The sequence below is a fragment of the Elephas maximus genome, chromosome 7, assembly GCF_024166365.1.
Source record: "Elephas maximus indicus isolate mEleMax1 chromosome 7, mEleMax1 primary haplotype, whole genome shotgun sequence".
NCBI lineage: Eukaryota > Metazoa > Chordata > Mammalia > Proboscidea > Elephantidae > Elephas > Elephas maximus.
In genome coordinates, this window is record NC_064825.1 from 37,784,337 (window position 1) to 37,798,637 (window position 14,301).

The 14,301-nt window shown below is 38.2% G+C and overlaps 1 protein-coding gene and 1 long non-coding RNA gene across 18 annotated transcripts in view; one reads left to right on the forward strand and one right to left on the reverse strand.

Annotated features, from left to right (window-relative positions):
- DLG2 (discs large MAGUK scaffold protein 2) overlaps positions 1 to 14,301 on the forward strand; it is a 2,175,949-nt gene that overhangs the window by 1,740,350 nt on the left and 421,298 nt on the right. For all 15 annotated transcript variants that reach the window (XM_049891082.1, XM_049891084.1, XM_049891085.1 and 12 more), the window contains one exon: positions 5,204 to 5,272. In XM_049891082.1, coding sequence (XP_049747039.1) covers positions 5,204 to 5,272 — 69 coding nt within the window. The remainder of the gene's footprint in view (positions 1 to 5,203; positions 5,273 to 14,301) is intronic.
- The window catches only part of LOC126079782 (uncharacterized), a 262,037-nt gene that overhangs the window by 105,031 nt on the left and 142,705 nt on the right, over positions 1 to 14,301 (reverse strand). The gene's annotated exons all lie outside the window — the stretch shown is intronic.

Sequence of the window (14,301 nt, forward strand, 5' to 3'; positions counted from 1 at the left end):
TACAGTACATTGGAAACACCACTTATCCTGCCTCTGATTGTTTCAAACAAGAAAATTAAAAAGCCATTTATTACCACCAGCTAGGTCCTTTGTGCTCCATGTGTAATAGCACAATTTCAATTAAGATGCTCAAAAACATTTTTAATTTAATACAGTTTTAGGATTGCATCTTTCATTGCTATTCAAATGCCATTTCCGTAGGCAACAGCTTGGAGATCCTTCGCTTGTAAAATCAGCAAATCCTTAGAAAGGAGACTCTGTTGTTCTTTTTGAACCTGGTTTATTCAGTGACAGCATTACTATAAGGCAATAAGGCTAATAACTCTCTCAGTTTTGTAAAGGTTCAGTGAGATTTACCTCCACAATTGCCTGATTTAGCACCTCAGCCAAGTTACCTAAATATGGAGTTGGTGCCACAGGATTTCTACCTTGTAACAGGGACTTCTTTCCCAGCATCAGTACCGTGACATGATGCTGAGTCTTGTTCAGGCTCACCCTACTCACCCACCATTTTTTCTCACTTAAATCCTCACAAATGCCCAGGGGTCATTAAGGTGGTGTGAGTAGGACAGAGAAGTCCCTTGTTTAAGTGATCATCACAAAATTATCTTCACAATCCACTGACATGAAAGTTGTCCATGCGTGATAAAAATAAGGGGTGGCATTTTATGCAAACTGTCACTGCTATTCAGTGAGATTTCAACGTTTCCCAACAGAATGTGTCAGGTTTCCTATATGGACTAATCACAGAGCTTTGAGTTTACCTTTCTGCAGGCATTTTGGGGTCAGCAAACCTGAGTTATGCTCTTACCTCCTACTAGCTGTGAGTCCTTGAGCCTTAATTTTCCTTAAAAAACTGGCACAATACCTAGTTCTCAATGTTGTTACAAAGTTTTAAAGTCATAGGGCCTTATGTATACACAGCTGAAATTTAGTTCATGTTATTCGTCATTTGTTTATTAATTCATTTATTCAAAAAGGCATATAGGAAGCATCTTCTATGTGCACGCCCTCGGCTAAAAACATAGGATAGATAAGCCCAACTCATTGCTCTGAAAGCACACACAACTCAGTTGAAGGAACAGGCCTGTGAATAAATGGTGGTGATGGTCAGCCCTTGGTGCAACTATGGACTTGTGAAAAAGTGAGGGGCACAGAGCAGTGAATGGTCAGCTGTGCCAGGGGGTAGGTAGGGAAGAAAGGCATATTATTCAATGCCTCACAGAACAGGAGCTATTTTCTGTAACTAGAAAAACGATAGCTATAAAGAAGATGCTGGAGATTTGGGGGTAGGATTTTTTAAAGACAAAGAACATTCCAAGCACATAGTTCTCTTACACTGAAAGGTTTACATTTTAGCTGTGCTTTCCTCCCTTGGTTCTTTTCATTGCAGTTCTCAGAATCCATCTATCTGGTTGTTCTCTCTGCTTGAGGAGGAAAAACAGCCAGGCTGTGGTTACATGTAATTTCTTAGTCGTGTTAACGATAGCAACATGCTGTCTATGCATGGCTTATAATATGTAAAGGATAGAACAGACTGCTTGAGCCCAAGGGGAAGATGTTTGGTGTTTTTTAAATACCAGTTATTACAGCAGTCAGGTATTTCCTAGCACCCACTGCAAATAATTATTTAGGCATTACTACCTGTGAATAACAAAAATGCCCTTTGTCTACAGTTCTTGACTGTCAGATAACTCACTGTATTTGTCTTCATAGAGTAAAAGGGTAATTACCTGTTGTAAAAAAAAAAAATTTTTTTTTTTTTTTTTAAAAAGGCTCTATTTATTCCAGATTTCTACACTGGGAGAAACTGACTGCATGTGTAACGTAAAAGGATTCAAATTCTTGGAACACTTTATGGTACTTTTTGCATTTAATTTAAGAGTAACTAAAACTTTAAAAAGAACATTATTGGAACAGTTTAGGGTTGAATAGTAAAGCAATCAGTTATTAGATAGTGGTAGGTAAAGTAAGATTACTGAATATTTCTTTCTTTTAATTACGTGGGCTACGTTAATAGTGAGGAAGCTGTCAGGAATTCCAGTTACTCGTTAATCTTGGTTAGTTAGCATCATTGATCCTCACCCAAGAAGAACGGTTCTTACTTTCGAAACCAGTGGAAGATAAATGATAAAGGAAATGATTAGACAGTCTGCACAAAAGAAACACGATTAGCGATTAAGCATACAGAAAAAAAATTTTTTTTCTCACTAATAAACAAAGAAACGTTCATTATAAGTCTGCACCTATGAAATCGTCAAGTTTTTTTTTTTTTTTTTAATTATAATGTCAGTGTTTAAAAGGTTTTTGTGAAGCTGGTACAGATATCATTGCAGTTCTCAGAATTCCTTCTATCTGGCTGACCCCTCTGCTTGAGGACATAGAACAGCCAGGCTGTGGTTACCTATAATTTCTTAGTCGTGTTAGCAATAGCAACATGCTGTCTCTATGTGACCTGTAATAGGAAAAGATAGAACAAACTGCTTGAGCCCAAGGGGAAGATGTTTGCCTTGGTCAGGTCAGCAATAGGGGCAATAAAAGAGTGCAATTTTTAAAAAATAATAGCATAAATTAAGAACCTAATAAATGTTTCCACTTTGGGAATGCATCCTAAGGGAAGAGGCAAATAAGAAGAAAAGTAATTAAAATCAGTATGTTCATTGCAACATTATTTATAATATGAAAACAATATACATAACCCAAATATCCAACAATAAAACAGCGTTTAAAGTATGTTATTGTCGTAGGAAATAACATTATATAACACCAAAATGATTGTGGAGAATCTATCAGAAATGCTTAAGTTATAATGTTAGGAAAAAATGTAAGATTAACTTACGTTTGTTCTCTATAACCTGTTTACATATAAAACTGTGAAAAACACAAGGACATATAGAATCAATACGATAGAGTGAAAAGTACACACACTTGGCAACAAGACAGGTGGTTTTCAGTTTGAATTCTGCCTCCACGTTTGCAGTTGTTGATTTCTGACAACTTATTTAAGCTCTTTGGGGTTTTTTGTTCCTATATATAAAATGGGAATAATCATAACTACCTTATAGAACAGTATAAAAATTAAATTATATAGCTGAAAAATGTGAGGAAAAAATAATGGAATTATGGATATTTCACTTTCCCTTATTTTGAATGCTACTAATTTTACAGTGTTTTTGTAGCAGACAATATATGTTAATTGGATACTGGTCACCAGAGTCATTTTACACCAGAAATACACACCTCATAGCATTGTCTGTGTGGCTAACTGAAATGACCTAAGTAATAACTGTCAAAGTATTTTGTTTGTTTATTCAACAAACTTGTATAGCTTTTGCCATGTGCTAAGCACTGTTCTAAGCACTGTATTCATTGACTCCTTCTAACAGCCCTGTGAGGAAGGTTCTATGACTATCTTGATTATACAGATGAGAAACTGGTATACAGAGAGGTGTGACCTTACACAAGGTCACATAGATATATATGTTGAAATCAGGATTTCAAATCAGGCAGTCTAGCTACATGGTCTGAGCTCCTGAACACTATGCTGCCTCTCAACTGCTTGGCACCATGAGGTGTAAACAAAGCAGAGGATACGGTCCTTAGCTTTAAGAAGATCATTCTCTAGGCCTTAGCTACATTCCCAAAACTCTGCTCCATCGACCTCAGACAAACACTATCACAGAGTGACACGCTTTCCCAAAAACCTCCGCAGCCCACAGCATGGCTCTCTCTGCTTTTTCAAAGTTTGTGCTGGAACATCCTAGAGCTTTGTGAAGGTGCCTAACGGTCTACAAACGCTTAATTCAGGTTTCTCTTTATGTGAATATTTTTATATACATATTCACGTGTACATGCTGCATGTATATGTAATTAATATTATAGCTAAAATCAATTATACACTTAGATACATTGTATCTGACATTTAACACAAATATCCCACACATCTAGCACATAAAAAAGCCACAATGAATTAATTTTTGCTGTAGGATTGTTATTGTGAATACCTCAGATAAAAGCTTCTCCTGCCATTTCTTTGGCAGAATTATTGAAGAATATTCTGAGATTGCAAGATAAATTCTTACAACTCTGAAACATTGTTACTGTTTGGGAGGCAATAGAACTTGGTGGTTACGAACAGTGGCTCTAGATTCAGACTGTCTGGATGCCATTTCAAGTACAGATATTTACCATATGAATTTGGGCATGTTTCTAAATTTCTCTGTATCTCCATTTCCTCATCTGTTAAATGGGATTAGTGACAATATATACCTCATAAAGTTGTGAGAAATAAAAGATGCCAAAATAGAAAACACTTAGAAAAGTGACTGGAGCAATATAACTGCTTCATAAATTTTAGATATTATGATTATTATTGTAGCTACTTATCTACACAACTTAGTATTTTCTTGTTGCCTTGCAAAATATGGAGATATACTAGATTGTAATGTTGATACAAAACTGCAAACTGGAAATCCCATTTTTCAAGCTTTCTGTTCATCAGACAACTAAATTGTACTTATTTATTTTATAATTAAGTGTGGCAAATTTAAAATTATAAATAAACTTATACTAATTAAATACCACTTCAGGAGCTCTGGTGGTACAGTGGTTAAAGTGCTTGGCTGCTAACCAAAAGGTCAGCGTTTGAACCCACCAGCCACTCCTCAGGAGAAAGATGTGACAGTATGCTTCCCTAAAGATTTGTAGCCTTGGAAACCATCTGGGGCAGTTCTACTCTGTTCTATAGTGTCGCTATGAGTCAGAATTGACTAGACAGCAGACGGTAAAAACCGCTTTGACTCACAAATTAGGCTGTATATAAAATTTTGTTAGAAAAAAGTTCCACAGCTTAATATTTTTAATACATTACATCATAATGAAATTTATGTTTCGATGCTCTACACTGTCTTATTCAAGTGGGAAAGAATTACCTTTTCCAGATATTTTTGTTTCTTTCCATATGTACTGGTCATTTAAAGCATACTTTTGAATAATACATGTTGAAATCAAATGCTAAGGAAACTAACCTCTTCTCCAGTAGAGTGCTCTGTTTTGGTAGATGATTCTACTTATAACCAAAGAATAATGTTTTAATCTACTGTTTTTCTTTCAAGACTGGTTCTTTTCCTGACGGTAGGACTGATTAGAATGTGCGAGGACATTTTAAGTAAATGATCCATGTTTGTCTTGTCTTTCCTTACAGTCATTCTCAACACAGTACTGCAATGCGCCAGCCTTCAGTGACTCTCCAACGGGCCATCTCCTTGGAAGGGTAAGAAAAGAATACACAAGAGCCCCCTATTAAAACTAACTATGCAGCCTCATCACTTTGACCGTAGAGAAATTATTTGTTTTCTTCTTTCAGTAAGCAATTGTCTATGAAGCTTTTGTTCTATACCAGGCACTGTGCTAGGTACTGAATTTCGAAAGCCACATAAGAGCTCTTCTTTTCCCTTCAGAGGGTTTAGTGTCTAGTGAGAGTGACAGAAATACAAGTACATACTTACAATACAGTGTAAGCATTATACAGGAAATATGTTCAAGAGGTTAATGGTGTATACAGGAAGGGCACCTGGCTCAGACTTGGTTTCAAGAGCAGGGGGAAAGCAGGTCAGTGTGGTTTCAGAGAGGATGAAACTCATAAGCCGAGACTTGAAACATCTACGGGTATTTGTGTGATAGGCATTGGAAGAAAGGGAACTCTGGACAGAGGAAGAACACATGTATAAGCATGAACACATGAGCAAACATGGGTGTCAAAAGGCCACTGAGTGATTCAGTGCTATGATAGACTGTGTGACTCAGTGGGGCAGGAGATGAAAATAGAGACGTTGGCTGAGCAGGCTTATAGGAGGAGCCTTCTAGTATTTCATATTTCTGAGTTCCCCAATCAGTTCATTGGAGGGGGTAGCTAATATGTTTCTCCACTTGGCTTATAATAGCAACTGGTTTAATTGAGAACATTTAATTGATTAATGTATAAAAATGAAATCATTTTATTTTTTCAATATCTGTTAACAAGTGCTTTGTTCCTTAAAAAGGCTACCTTGATGGCATTTCGACTCAGTCTCTAACTTTATTGTCTGTCTTCTCTATGTTAAAATGTGAACCTCATGTTTGATTCAGGCTTTTATCCATCCTTCCAGCACAGTTGAGACTTGCAGTTCCACCAAAGTGACCTGACATGATAGCAGTGTAGTCTACTTTCTCTCATTCCACCCTCTAGACATCTCTTTCCCTTAGTATCCTCTGGCAGTATTGGGCCAAAAAGAGAGAAGAGAATGTCATTTCTCTACCATTCTGTTGTGACTGTGCCCTTTCTGTTAGTTATCTCTGGCAATGTAGCCTGGATGGGCAGAGAACCACACTGCACCAGTACAACAGGACTCACGCTCAAGCAGCTCCTCTAGCTGAGTTGTCTCTTGGGAAACTCAGCTGCCTCTTCCAGAAGACCCCTAGCAGCTGCACCTTGCAGCCTTTTGATGCACTCCCTGCTTTGTGCAAGTTGAAGCAACTTCTCACAAGCTCGTAGTCCTCCCTTCTCATTTGCCCTTAACAGCCTCAGCTGTGAGGACTGCAGACATGAGGAGCATCCATCTTTTGTACTTCTCAGGTGGAACTTATGGGGGTGGGGGGCACTTTGCATCCTCTCTCCCTGGCTGACCCCCTCATCTTCTTTGCCTGGGGTTATTTTCCAACCTCAATAACAATGAAGTGAGTCAGCAAACTCCATGGCTAAGTGAACATCACCAAAGCAGGAGATGTTAGTCTTTCTTTTCTGGAACAGCATAACCTTTACAAACACTTTTCTTGGAGTACCCTTTTTTTTTTTTTTTTGCCTTCAGTGACAGAAATCCACTAAATGTTCCCAAGCTCATGGGGAGGTGAATGAAAGGAATGTGGACTGTACACCTCCTCAAAAAAAAAATGATGCCCCTTTCTGCCGTCCTCCTCTTCTGCCATTAATAGTAAAGACCATCCAATCACTTTAGTCTCTCTGGTAAAAAAAAAAAAAAAAAAAGAGGGGGCTGGGCTATTAGCTCTGGAGAATTAAGTAGCTTTCTCAACAGTACATTATCTCCATTGTAATATCTGTTCTATTCTGTAAACTAAAAGACAGAAAAAGCTCTCAGTCAATACTGTATTAGCATCTTGTAGTGTAAAAATATGCAAAGTGTCAAGCATGGACCCTAGGGAGACTTCCTGAGTTTATTATTTGGGAGGCTACTTGTATCTTCCATCCATCCATCCATCCGTCCGTCCATCCGTCTGTCCATCTACGTACCTATCTATCTAACAGATAAAATCTCATTTGATTTTATTTCCAAAACAGTGTTATGAGGTAGATATCTCTTTTTCTTAATGTTGATTCTCAGAAAAATAATTTTCCCAAGGACACTTACATAGTAAGTAGCACAGCCTGGATATGAAATCAGGTGTGGCTTCACCTGACATCTCTGACCCTTAGAATGTGGTATAAAAAGACTTTATTTAAAGTTGGAAAGCACTGGTCACTATTCATAAGCCACATTCAGGCTTAGTTACATGTGGCGAAGAATGTCCTAGCCCAAAAAATGATAAAGAACTGGAACTGACTCTAGTCTTAGAAATCATTAAATAGAATCCATAACCTACTGTTTTGGATGGTTCTGGGGGTCCACATGTATGCTCTATGACATAGAGTGTTATTTGCAGAAGAGATGATGGTGTAAAGACTGAGCTTTGTCTCTATCTCACCTTCTGTGTTCCTTGTGAATACCTCCATCGTCACAGCTCAGAGTGGCAATCATTCCACATTTTCCTTATTAACACAAAGAATTTCTCCAGTGATGCCGAATAGTGACATTTTATTCTAAAGCTATTTCCAAAACTTTTTTGTCTTTCTTCTTATTAACAAAAGCTTATTAGCATTTTGCTAATAAGCATTTTGCACTGAGTTTTTCCACTGGAGTAAAACGAACTCTGTGGCAGACTTAATTGCCCATTCTAGTTCTGTGATAAGGTGAAGCCGAAAATGTAAAGGCCTTACCCTGACTTCAGAATTCTCATTTTCATGGTGTTCCATTGTCCAAACTAGCATTAAGCAGTTTGGAGCTCACCAACTTTTTGCCAAAGTAGCAGGGACATATTGGGTCCTCAATAAGTACTAGTTGAATATAAGCTCAGTCCAAGTGCTGTGAGTCTTTTTTTTTTTTAGGCTAAACAAAACTCCTATTTTTTGTTGCCTAGATTAGTTTGAAGACCCATTTTGAACACTTGTTCTTAAATGCATATATATTTATTTACATAGAACATTTCTCGATATAAAGTTAGACCTTTGAAATAGAAATGATTTTGCATTTCTGGAATATGTAGAAGGGAACACCTCAGTAGTTCTTTATAAAGCCCTGAACACTAAAGTTCATGTGATATGTGTCCAGCTGGCTGTCAGATAGTGAGATAACATGGCAGATAACCATTGTCACTGAACTCATAGCGGGAGAGTTATTTTTCATTTTACATAAGCCGATGGGTCTTTAGCAGAGTGCCCATTAAGGTGTTATACCGCCAAGGGTAGGCAATCAGCTGAAATAGGGAATTCTATTATTTCCAAACTCTGACTCCTAATGCTTTTGTGAAAAACAACTACCTAGGATATTAAAAAAAGGAATGTAGTTTAAAAGGCCATATGTGTCTGTATTTTTCCTCTTAGTTGCTATTTACTTGACATAAAATAAGTGGAGATATTTCAAATTTCCAGTTAATTTGATCCATGGAGACAGAAAAACTATCTAATTTAGCCTATACCATAGAGTCACTGCTGTTTTTAAAATTGATATTGGAATCATCCATAACTATGCCAGCCATAATGAGGCAGCATAACAACCCCATTAACAGTGTGAGTGCTGAGTTTCAAGTTCAAGTTGACAGAAGCAGCCCATGTATTAATCTCCTCTTCCTCCTGAGACCCTATTAAGAGGAAGCTAATAGAATTTAAATTTAAAAGGGGGGGAGAGTGATAGTCCCATAATGATAATGATAAAGGAAATGTGAGGGGGCATCAAAGGCCAAAAGGTTTCAGCACATTTCTAGAAGACAGAAAGCGTATGGAAGGACCCTGATTGTTGAAGCGTAATAAAAAAGTCCCAGCCTAGATCAACTGGGGATGCAGGGCCATGTGCTGTATGTCTCTAGGGGACACCTTTCACATTGTATTCTATGTGGATGGCATTTTTGGGGAGTTACGTTTCTAGGAAGGCCACCCACAAAAAAGCCTACCACCGCTTATCAACACTGTGTAGAGGGGTCTACAGCTCACGAGGAAGCAGATCTGCCCAGCAGAACCTATGAGACTCAGAGGCTGAGGGGTAGTATCAACAGATAGACTCCAGAGACAAGGCTGGGCATAGGACTGGAGATTCCTCTACTCAGCATGCACACCCCAGCATACAGAATAGCTATCAGGCAAGTACTTACAACCCCATAACAAACACACACACACACACACACAAATTATGTGTTTTTATTTATATACATGTATATATATTTACATCTATATTTATATAGGAGCCCTGGTGCTGTAGTGATTAAGCACTTAACAGCCAAGCAAAAAATCAGCAATTGGAATCCACCAGCTGCTCCTTGGAAACCCCAGGGGGTAGTTCTGCTCCATCCTATAGGGTCACTATGAGTCTATGGCAATGGGTTTGGTTTTAATACTTATATACATATATATAAATTTTATATATATATATATATATCTTACCTATTTATAGATCTTCTCTAAAGAAACAAAATTCTCCTTCTATGTAACCTAGATAAACTAGTTTGAATGCTGGCCCCCGCAGCAAAGCTCTTCACAGTTTGCCAGTTGGAGAAAGAGCAATCCTAGGTTTCCTCACCTTACCTTGAAACCTTTCAGTTGAAAAACCTTGCTCCTGTATACAATGCCTCTTGTACCCAGTACCCCTGCTAGCCTTTCTACCACTTCATTCTTGAATATGAATGGACAACCATGAGTCACCAAGTATTTTAACAAAACTTGAGGAGGCAAGATTAAAACACACATATACAGAAAACAGCTGGCCTCCAGGAAACAGAGATAGTTCTGGGAACAAAATAGAATTTAAAGAAAATACCCTAATTTAAGGATTGTTTTTATCAATATGGAGAGAACTGCTAGAATTAAAACTGAAATGGTTAAATGTGATTGCCTCTGGGAAGTCAGGTAGGATTCTCATGGGAGGTGACACAATTGAATTTTGTGGAATGAGGCTGGAGTTAGAAATAAAAGAAGAAAATTGTATGCAGAAACTTATAAATAATTTGCTAACACTACTAGGAATAAGAATTATCCTCAGCTACTCAGGTGGCTTTCTTTTATCCAGTGGAAAACGTACTCTTCATTTTAAGTTACCTTAAGAGGTCCATTATGGATTCAATTGTGTCCCCCAAAAATGTGTGTCAATTTGGCTAGGCCATGATTCATAGTACTGTGTGACTATCCACCATTTTGTTAACTAATGTGATTTTCCTGTGTGTTGTAAATCCTACCTCTATGAAGTTAATGAGGCAGAATTAGAGACAGTTATGCTCATGAGGCAGAACTCAATCTACAAGATTAGGCTGTATTTTAAGTCAATCTCTTGAGATATAAAAAGAGCAGCGAGCAGAGGAGCAGAGAGTTGGAAGACCTCATATCACCAAGAAAGTAGTGCCAGGGGGAGAGTGCATCCTTTGGACCTAGGGTCTCTGCACTGATTATCTCCTAGATTACGGGAAGATTGATGACATGGACCTTCCCCCAGAGACAGAGACAGAGAGAGCCTTCCGCTGGAGCTAGCATCCTGAATACAGACTTCTAGCCTCTTAGGCTGTGAGAGAATAAATTTCTCTTTGTTAAAACCATCCACTTGTGCTATTTCTGTTATAGCAGCTAAGATGAGGTCATTCTAGCAACTAGATAGGAGCAGAATTTTCTAGTAACTAGCATTTCACATCAATTAAATAGCTGTCCTGGAAGATGTTGACCACTCTTTTACAAGTAGCATTTAATAAGAACTGGATTTTATTTTCAGGGATATTATGGAAGAAATTCTTTATGAAGTGAAGGATTGGCCTGATTGCCTCGAACCAAAAATTTCTTCCAAGTCCAGAAGTCGATGAGTATCTAAGTGAAAACCAATAAGTGGTCTTGCCTTTGGGCAAGTATGTGTAAGGGAGCCTATCCTCTCAGATTAACTGGTCAGTGGTGATATCAGCTGTCTCCATAGGGATGGCAGTGTACCTCTGTTAGGGATAAGAGACCCCTATGCACTCACAAGACTCCAAACTCTTGAGACTATGACATCAATCGGGCAAAGAAGCATTTGGATTTTCCATGTGGGAACACTCTGGGAACAGGACCTGGACTAGAGGTATCCCCTCTCTTGTCCTTTCCCCAATTCCTTCTGCCTGGAAGGGAGAAGTTTATGCAGCTATGTAGTTACAGCTAACATACTTTGGGTTTTGCTGGCTTGAAACATCCATTCTTCTCAGTCTAAATTCCCAGATGTTTGGTTCAAAAATATATGGTCAGTGTAGAAAGTGGAAACATCACTGACTGAGAATCAAGAGACCCGAGTTCTAATTCCCGGTCTGCTACTTCTTACTCTGCAGTTTTGAGCAGGTCTCAGTTAACATGTATACAAAGTGATGGGTTGAGTTAAACAATGTCTCAGATTCCTTCCAACTCTAATATATTATAGTTTCATGAGTTCTGAAGGAGATAAAAGTTTGGCTTCTAGTCTTCTAGAAACAGTATCAGATATGGAGCCTGTACTTTTAAGGGACCTTTGGGCTCTAGAGATCTGACCTTTAGGGGCAGTTGGCTTGAGTCATCTCTACCCACACATGGAGAAACACATCTATCCCTGAAGATTCATAATTAGCATGAATGTTCAACTTTCTCCAATATACTCTTCTGCTTTCTGAATCCAACCTGGCCCTAAAAACCAATGCTAACCAGTGTCTCCCAGAGCACATGAGGGACTAGTATGCTAAGAAATACACTGAATTGCACAGGTACTTTTTCAGACCTGAAAGAAAAGCTTTATTCCAGTTGTTTGTATCTGGGGTCACTGGTCTAATTATGGACCTTTGTTTACTACTGCAACTTAAGTGATTCTACCAAACTCAATAGGCAAGTTGGATTATGTAGAAAGGATTTTTGTATATCTTTAGAACATATTAAAATATGTATAGTTGTCAACATCTTATTTATTTTTGCTCTCTTGCTAGCTGAAGAGTTTATTTAGGGAGAATATAAGAAAATTAAGAAGAGGAGCAGCTAGTTGATTTTTAGAGATTTTCAAAAGAAATCAAACATTTTTCTCCCTAAGAACCATTTCAGCTTCTGACTTACAATCCAATAAATACAGGCCAGCCTCTTGGGTGAGAAGGCTCTGAGTGGGAGTCACAGTCTTAACTCTTACTGACAAGTCACTTGCCAAGGAGCCTGGCTTTTTGGAAGGACTCAAGAAGTCCAGACCCCTCCTCCTCTCCTTTGAGGAACTTCAGAACTTAAGCCTCAGGGGATTCATTAGGAACCAATCAGAGCAGCAAATTAAGCCCAGGTTAATTTGGGGTTAATCTGGAGAACCCCATCCTGGTTCTCCAGTTCACCATCAGATACATCCTTTTCATTTTTCCACATGCCTCTGCAGTTTACACCTTGGCTCCTGGTTGAACAGACAGTCATTTTCCATAGCCCATTTCTTTTGGCCTACTGCTCCTTTTTTTCCGTTTCCTTACTCAATAAAATGACTTTTCTAGGCCTTGTAATCTTTCTTCCTTACATGTGTAGAGCTGAAAATACAAAAGATGTCATCACAGCAAACTTTAAGGATTGCTAAAAATTTATCAGTGTTGGAAAAATGCTGAGGCTGAAGAAAGCTAGAAAATATTTAAGGGCTACCAAGACATGTGATTCTCATTCTCTCACAGGACCTGGATTTGTTATGCCATCTGCTGTTGAAGTAGCAACTCTACACAAAAATATTGTCTGATATCTTGTATAACAAAATAAAACAAAAAAAACCTGTTGCCATCAAGTCGATTCTGAATCATAGCAACCCTATAGGACAGAGTAGAACTGCCCCATAGGGTTTCCAAGGAGAGGCTGGTGGATTCAAACTGTCAGCCTTTTGGTTAGCAACCAAATGCTTAACCACCACAGTTTCCAAATCTGGAATTTCAAGGACTAATAAAATTTCAAAAGAGATTTTGGGAAATGACTTAGAGAATCTATATTTTTCTAGGTAAGGACTTATATACACATTAACAACTATCATAATTATTATTCCATTAAAGAAAGATTCCCTTAAAAAGAAGAAAATAAGTGTCTTGGTCATCTTAGTGCTGCTGTAACAGAAATATCACAATTGGATGGCTTTAACAAAGAGAAATTTATTTCCTCACAGGAAGGTAGGCTAAAAGTTCAAATTCAGAGCGTAGGCTCCAGGGGAAGTGTTTCTCTCTCTGTCAGCTCTGGAGGAAGGTCCTTGTCCTCAATCTTTCCCTGGTCAAGGAGTTTCTCAGGTGCAAAGACCCCTGGTCCAAAGGATGAGTTCTGCTCCTGGTATTGCTTTCTTGGTGGTATGATGTCCCCCTGTCTCTCTGCTTGCTTGTCTCCTTTATATCTCAAGAGATTGCCTCAAGACACAATCCAATCTTGTAGGTTGAGTCCCGTCTCACTAACAGAACTGCCACGCATCCTTCCTCATTAACATCATAGAGGCAGGATTTACAACATATAGGAAAAATCACATAATACCGGGAATCATGGCCCAGCGCAATTGATACACACTTTTTGGGGGGAACATGATTCAATCCATGACAATAGGAAAGACATAAATAAGGAATCCAGAGTACTCCATCATAAAAGCAGGCAGTTCAGGCACATAGACTATAAAATCAAAAAAGGATATTTTTTATTTCCAAATGCTAAAAATATAACATTAAATATTGCATAACATTTCAAGTTAACAGTAGCTGATATGTTTCATAGTGCTTTATGTGGATCATTTCATTTGGCACTGATGACAGTTATGATATATAGATACATTATCCCATCTTATGGATGGGAACTTTGAGGCTTAGAAAATTAAGGGTGGTGCCCAAGGTCACTAGGCAGATGAGGAATTGAGCCTGTACTTCTAAATCACTACCCTCTCCAGTTTCCCCAGATTTACATGTGTTTTCTTATTACAAGTTGGCCAAGTTAGAGATTTAAGTAAGACACTTAAATACCAATTGGACCTCAATATTTCTATGGGTTTTTTT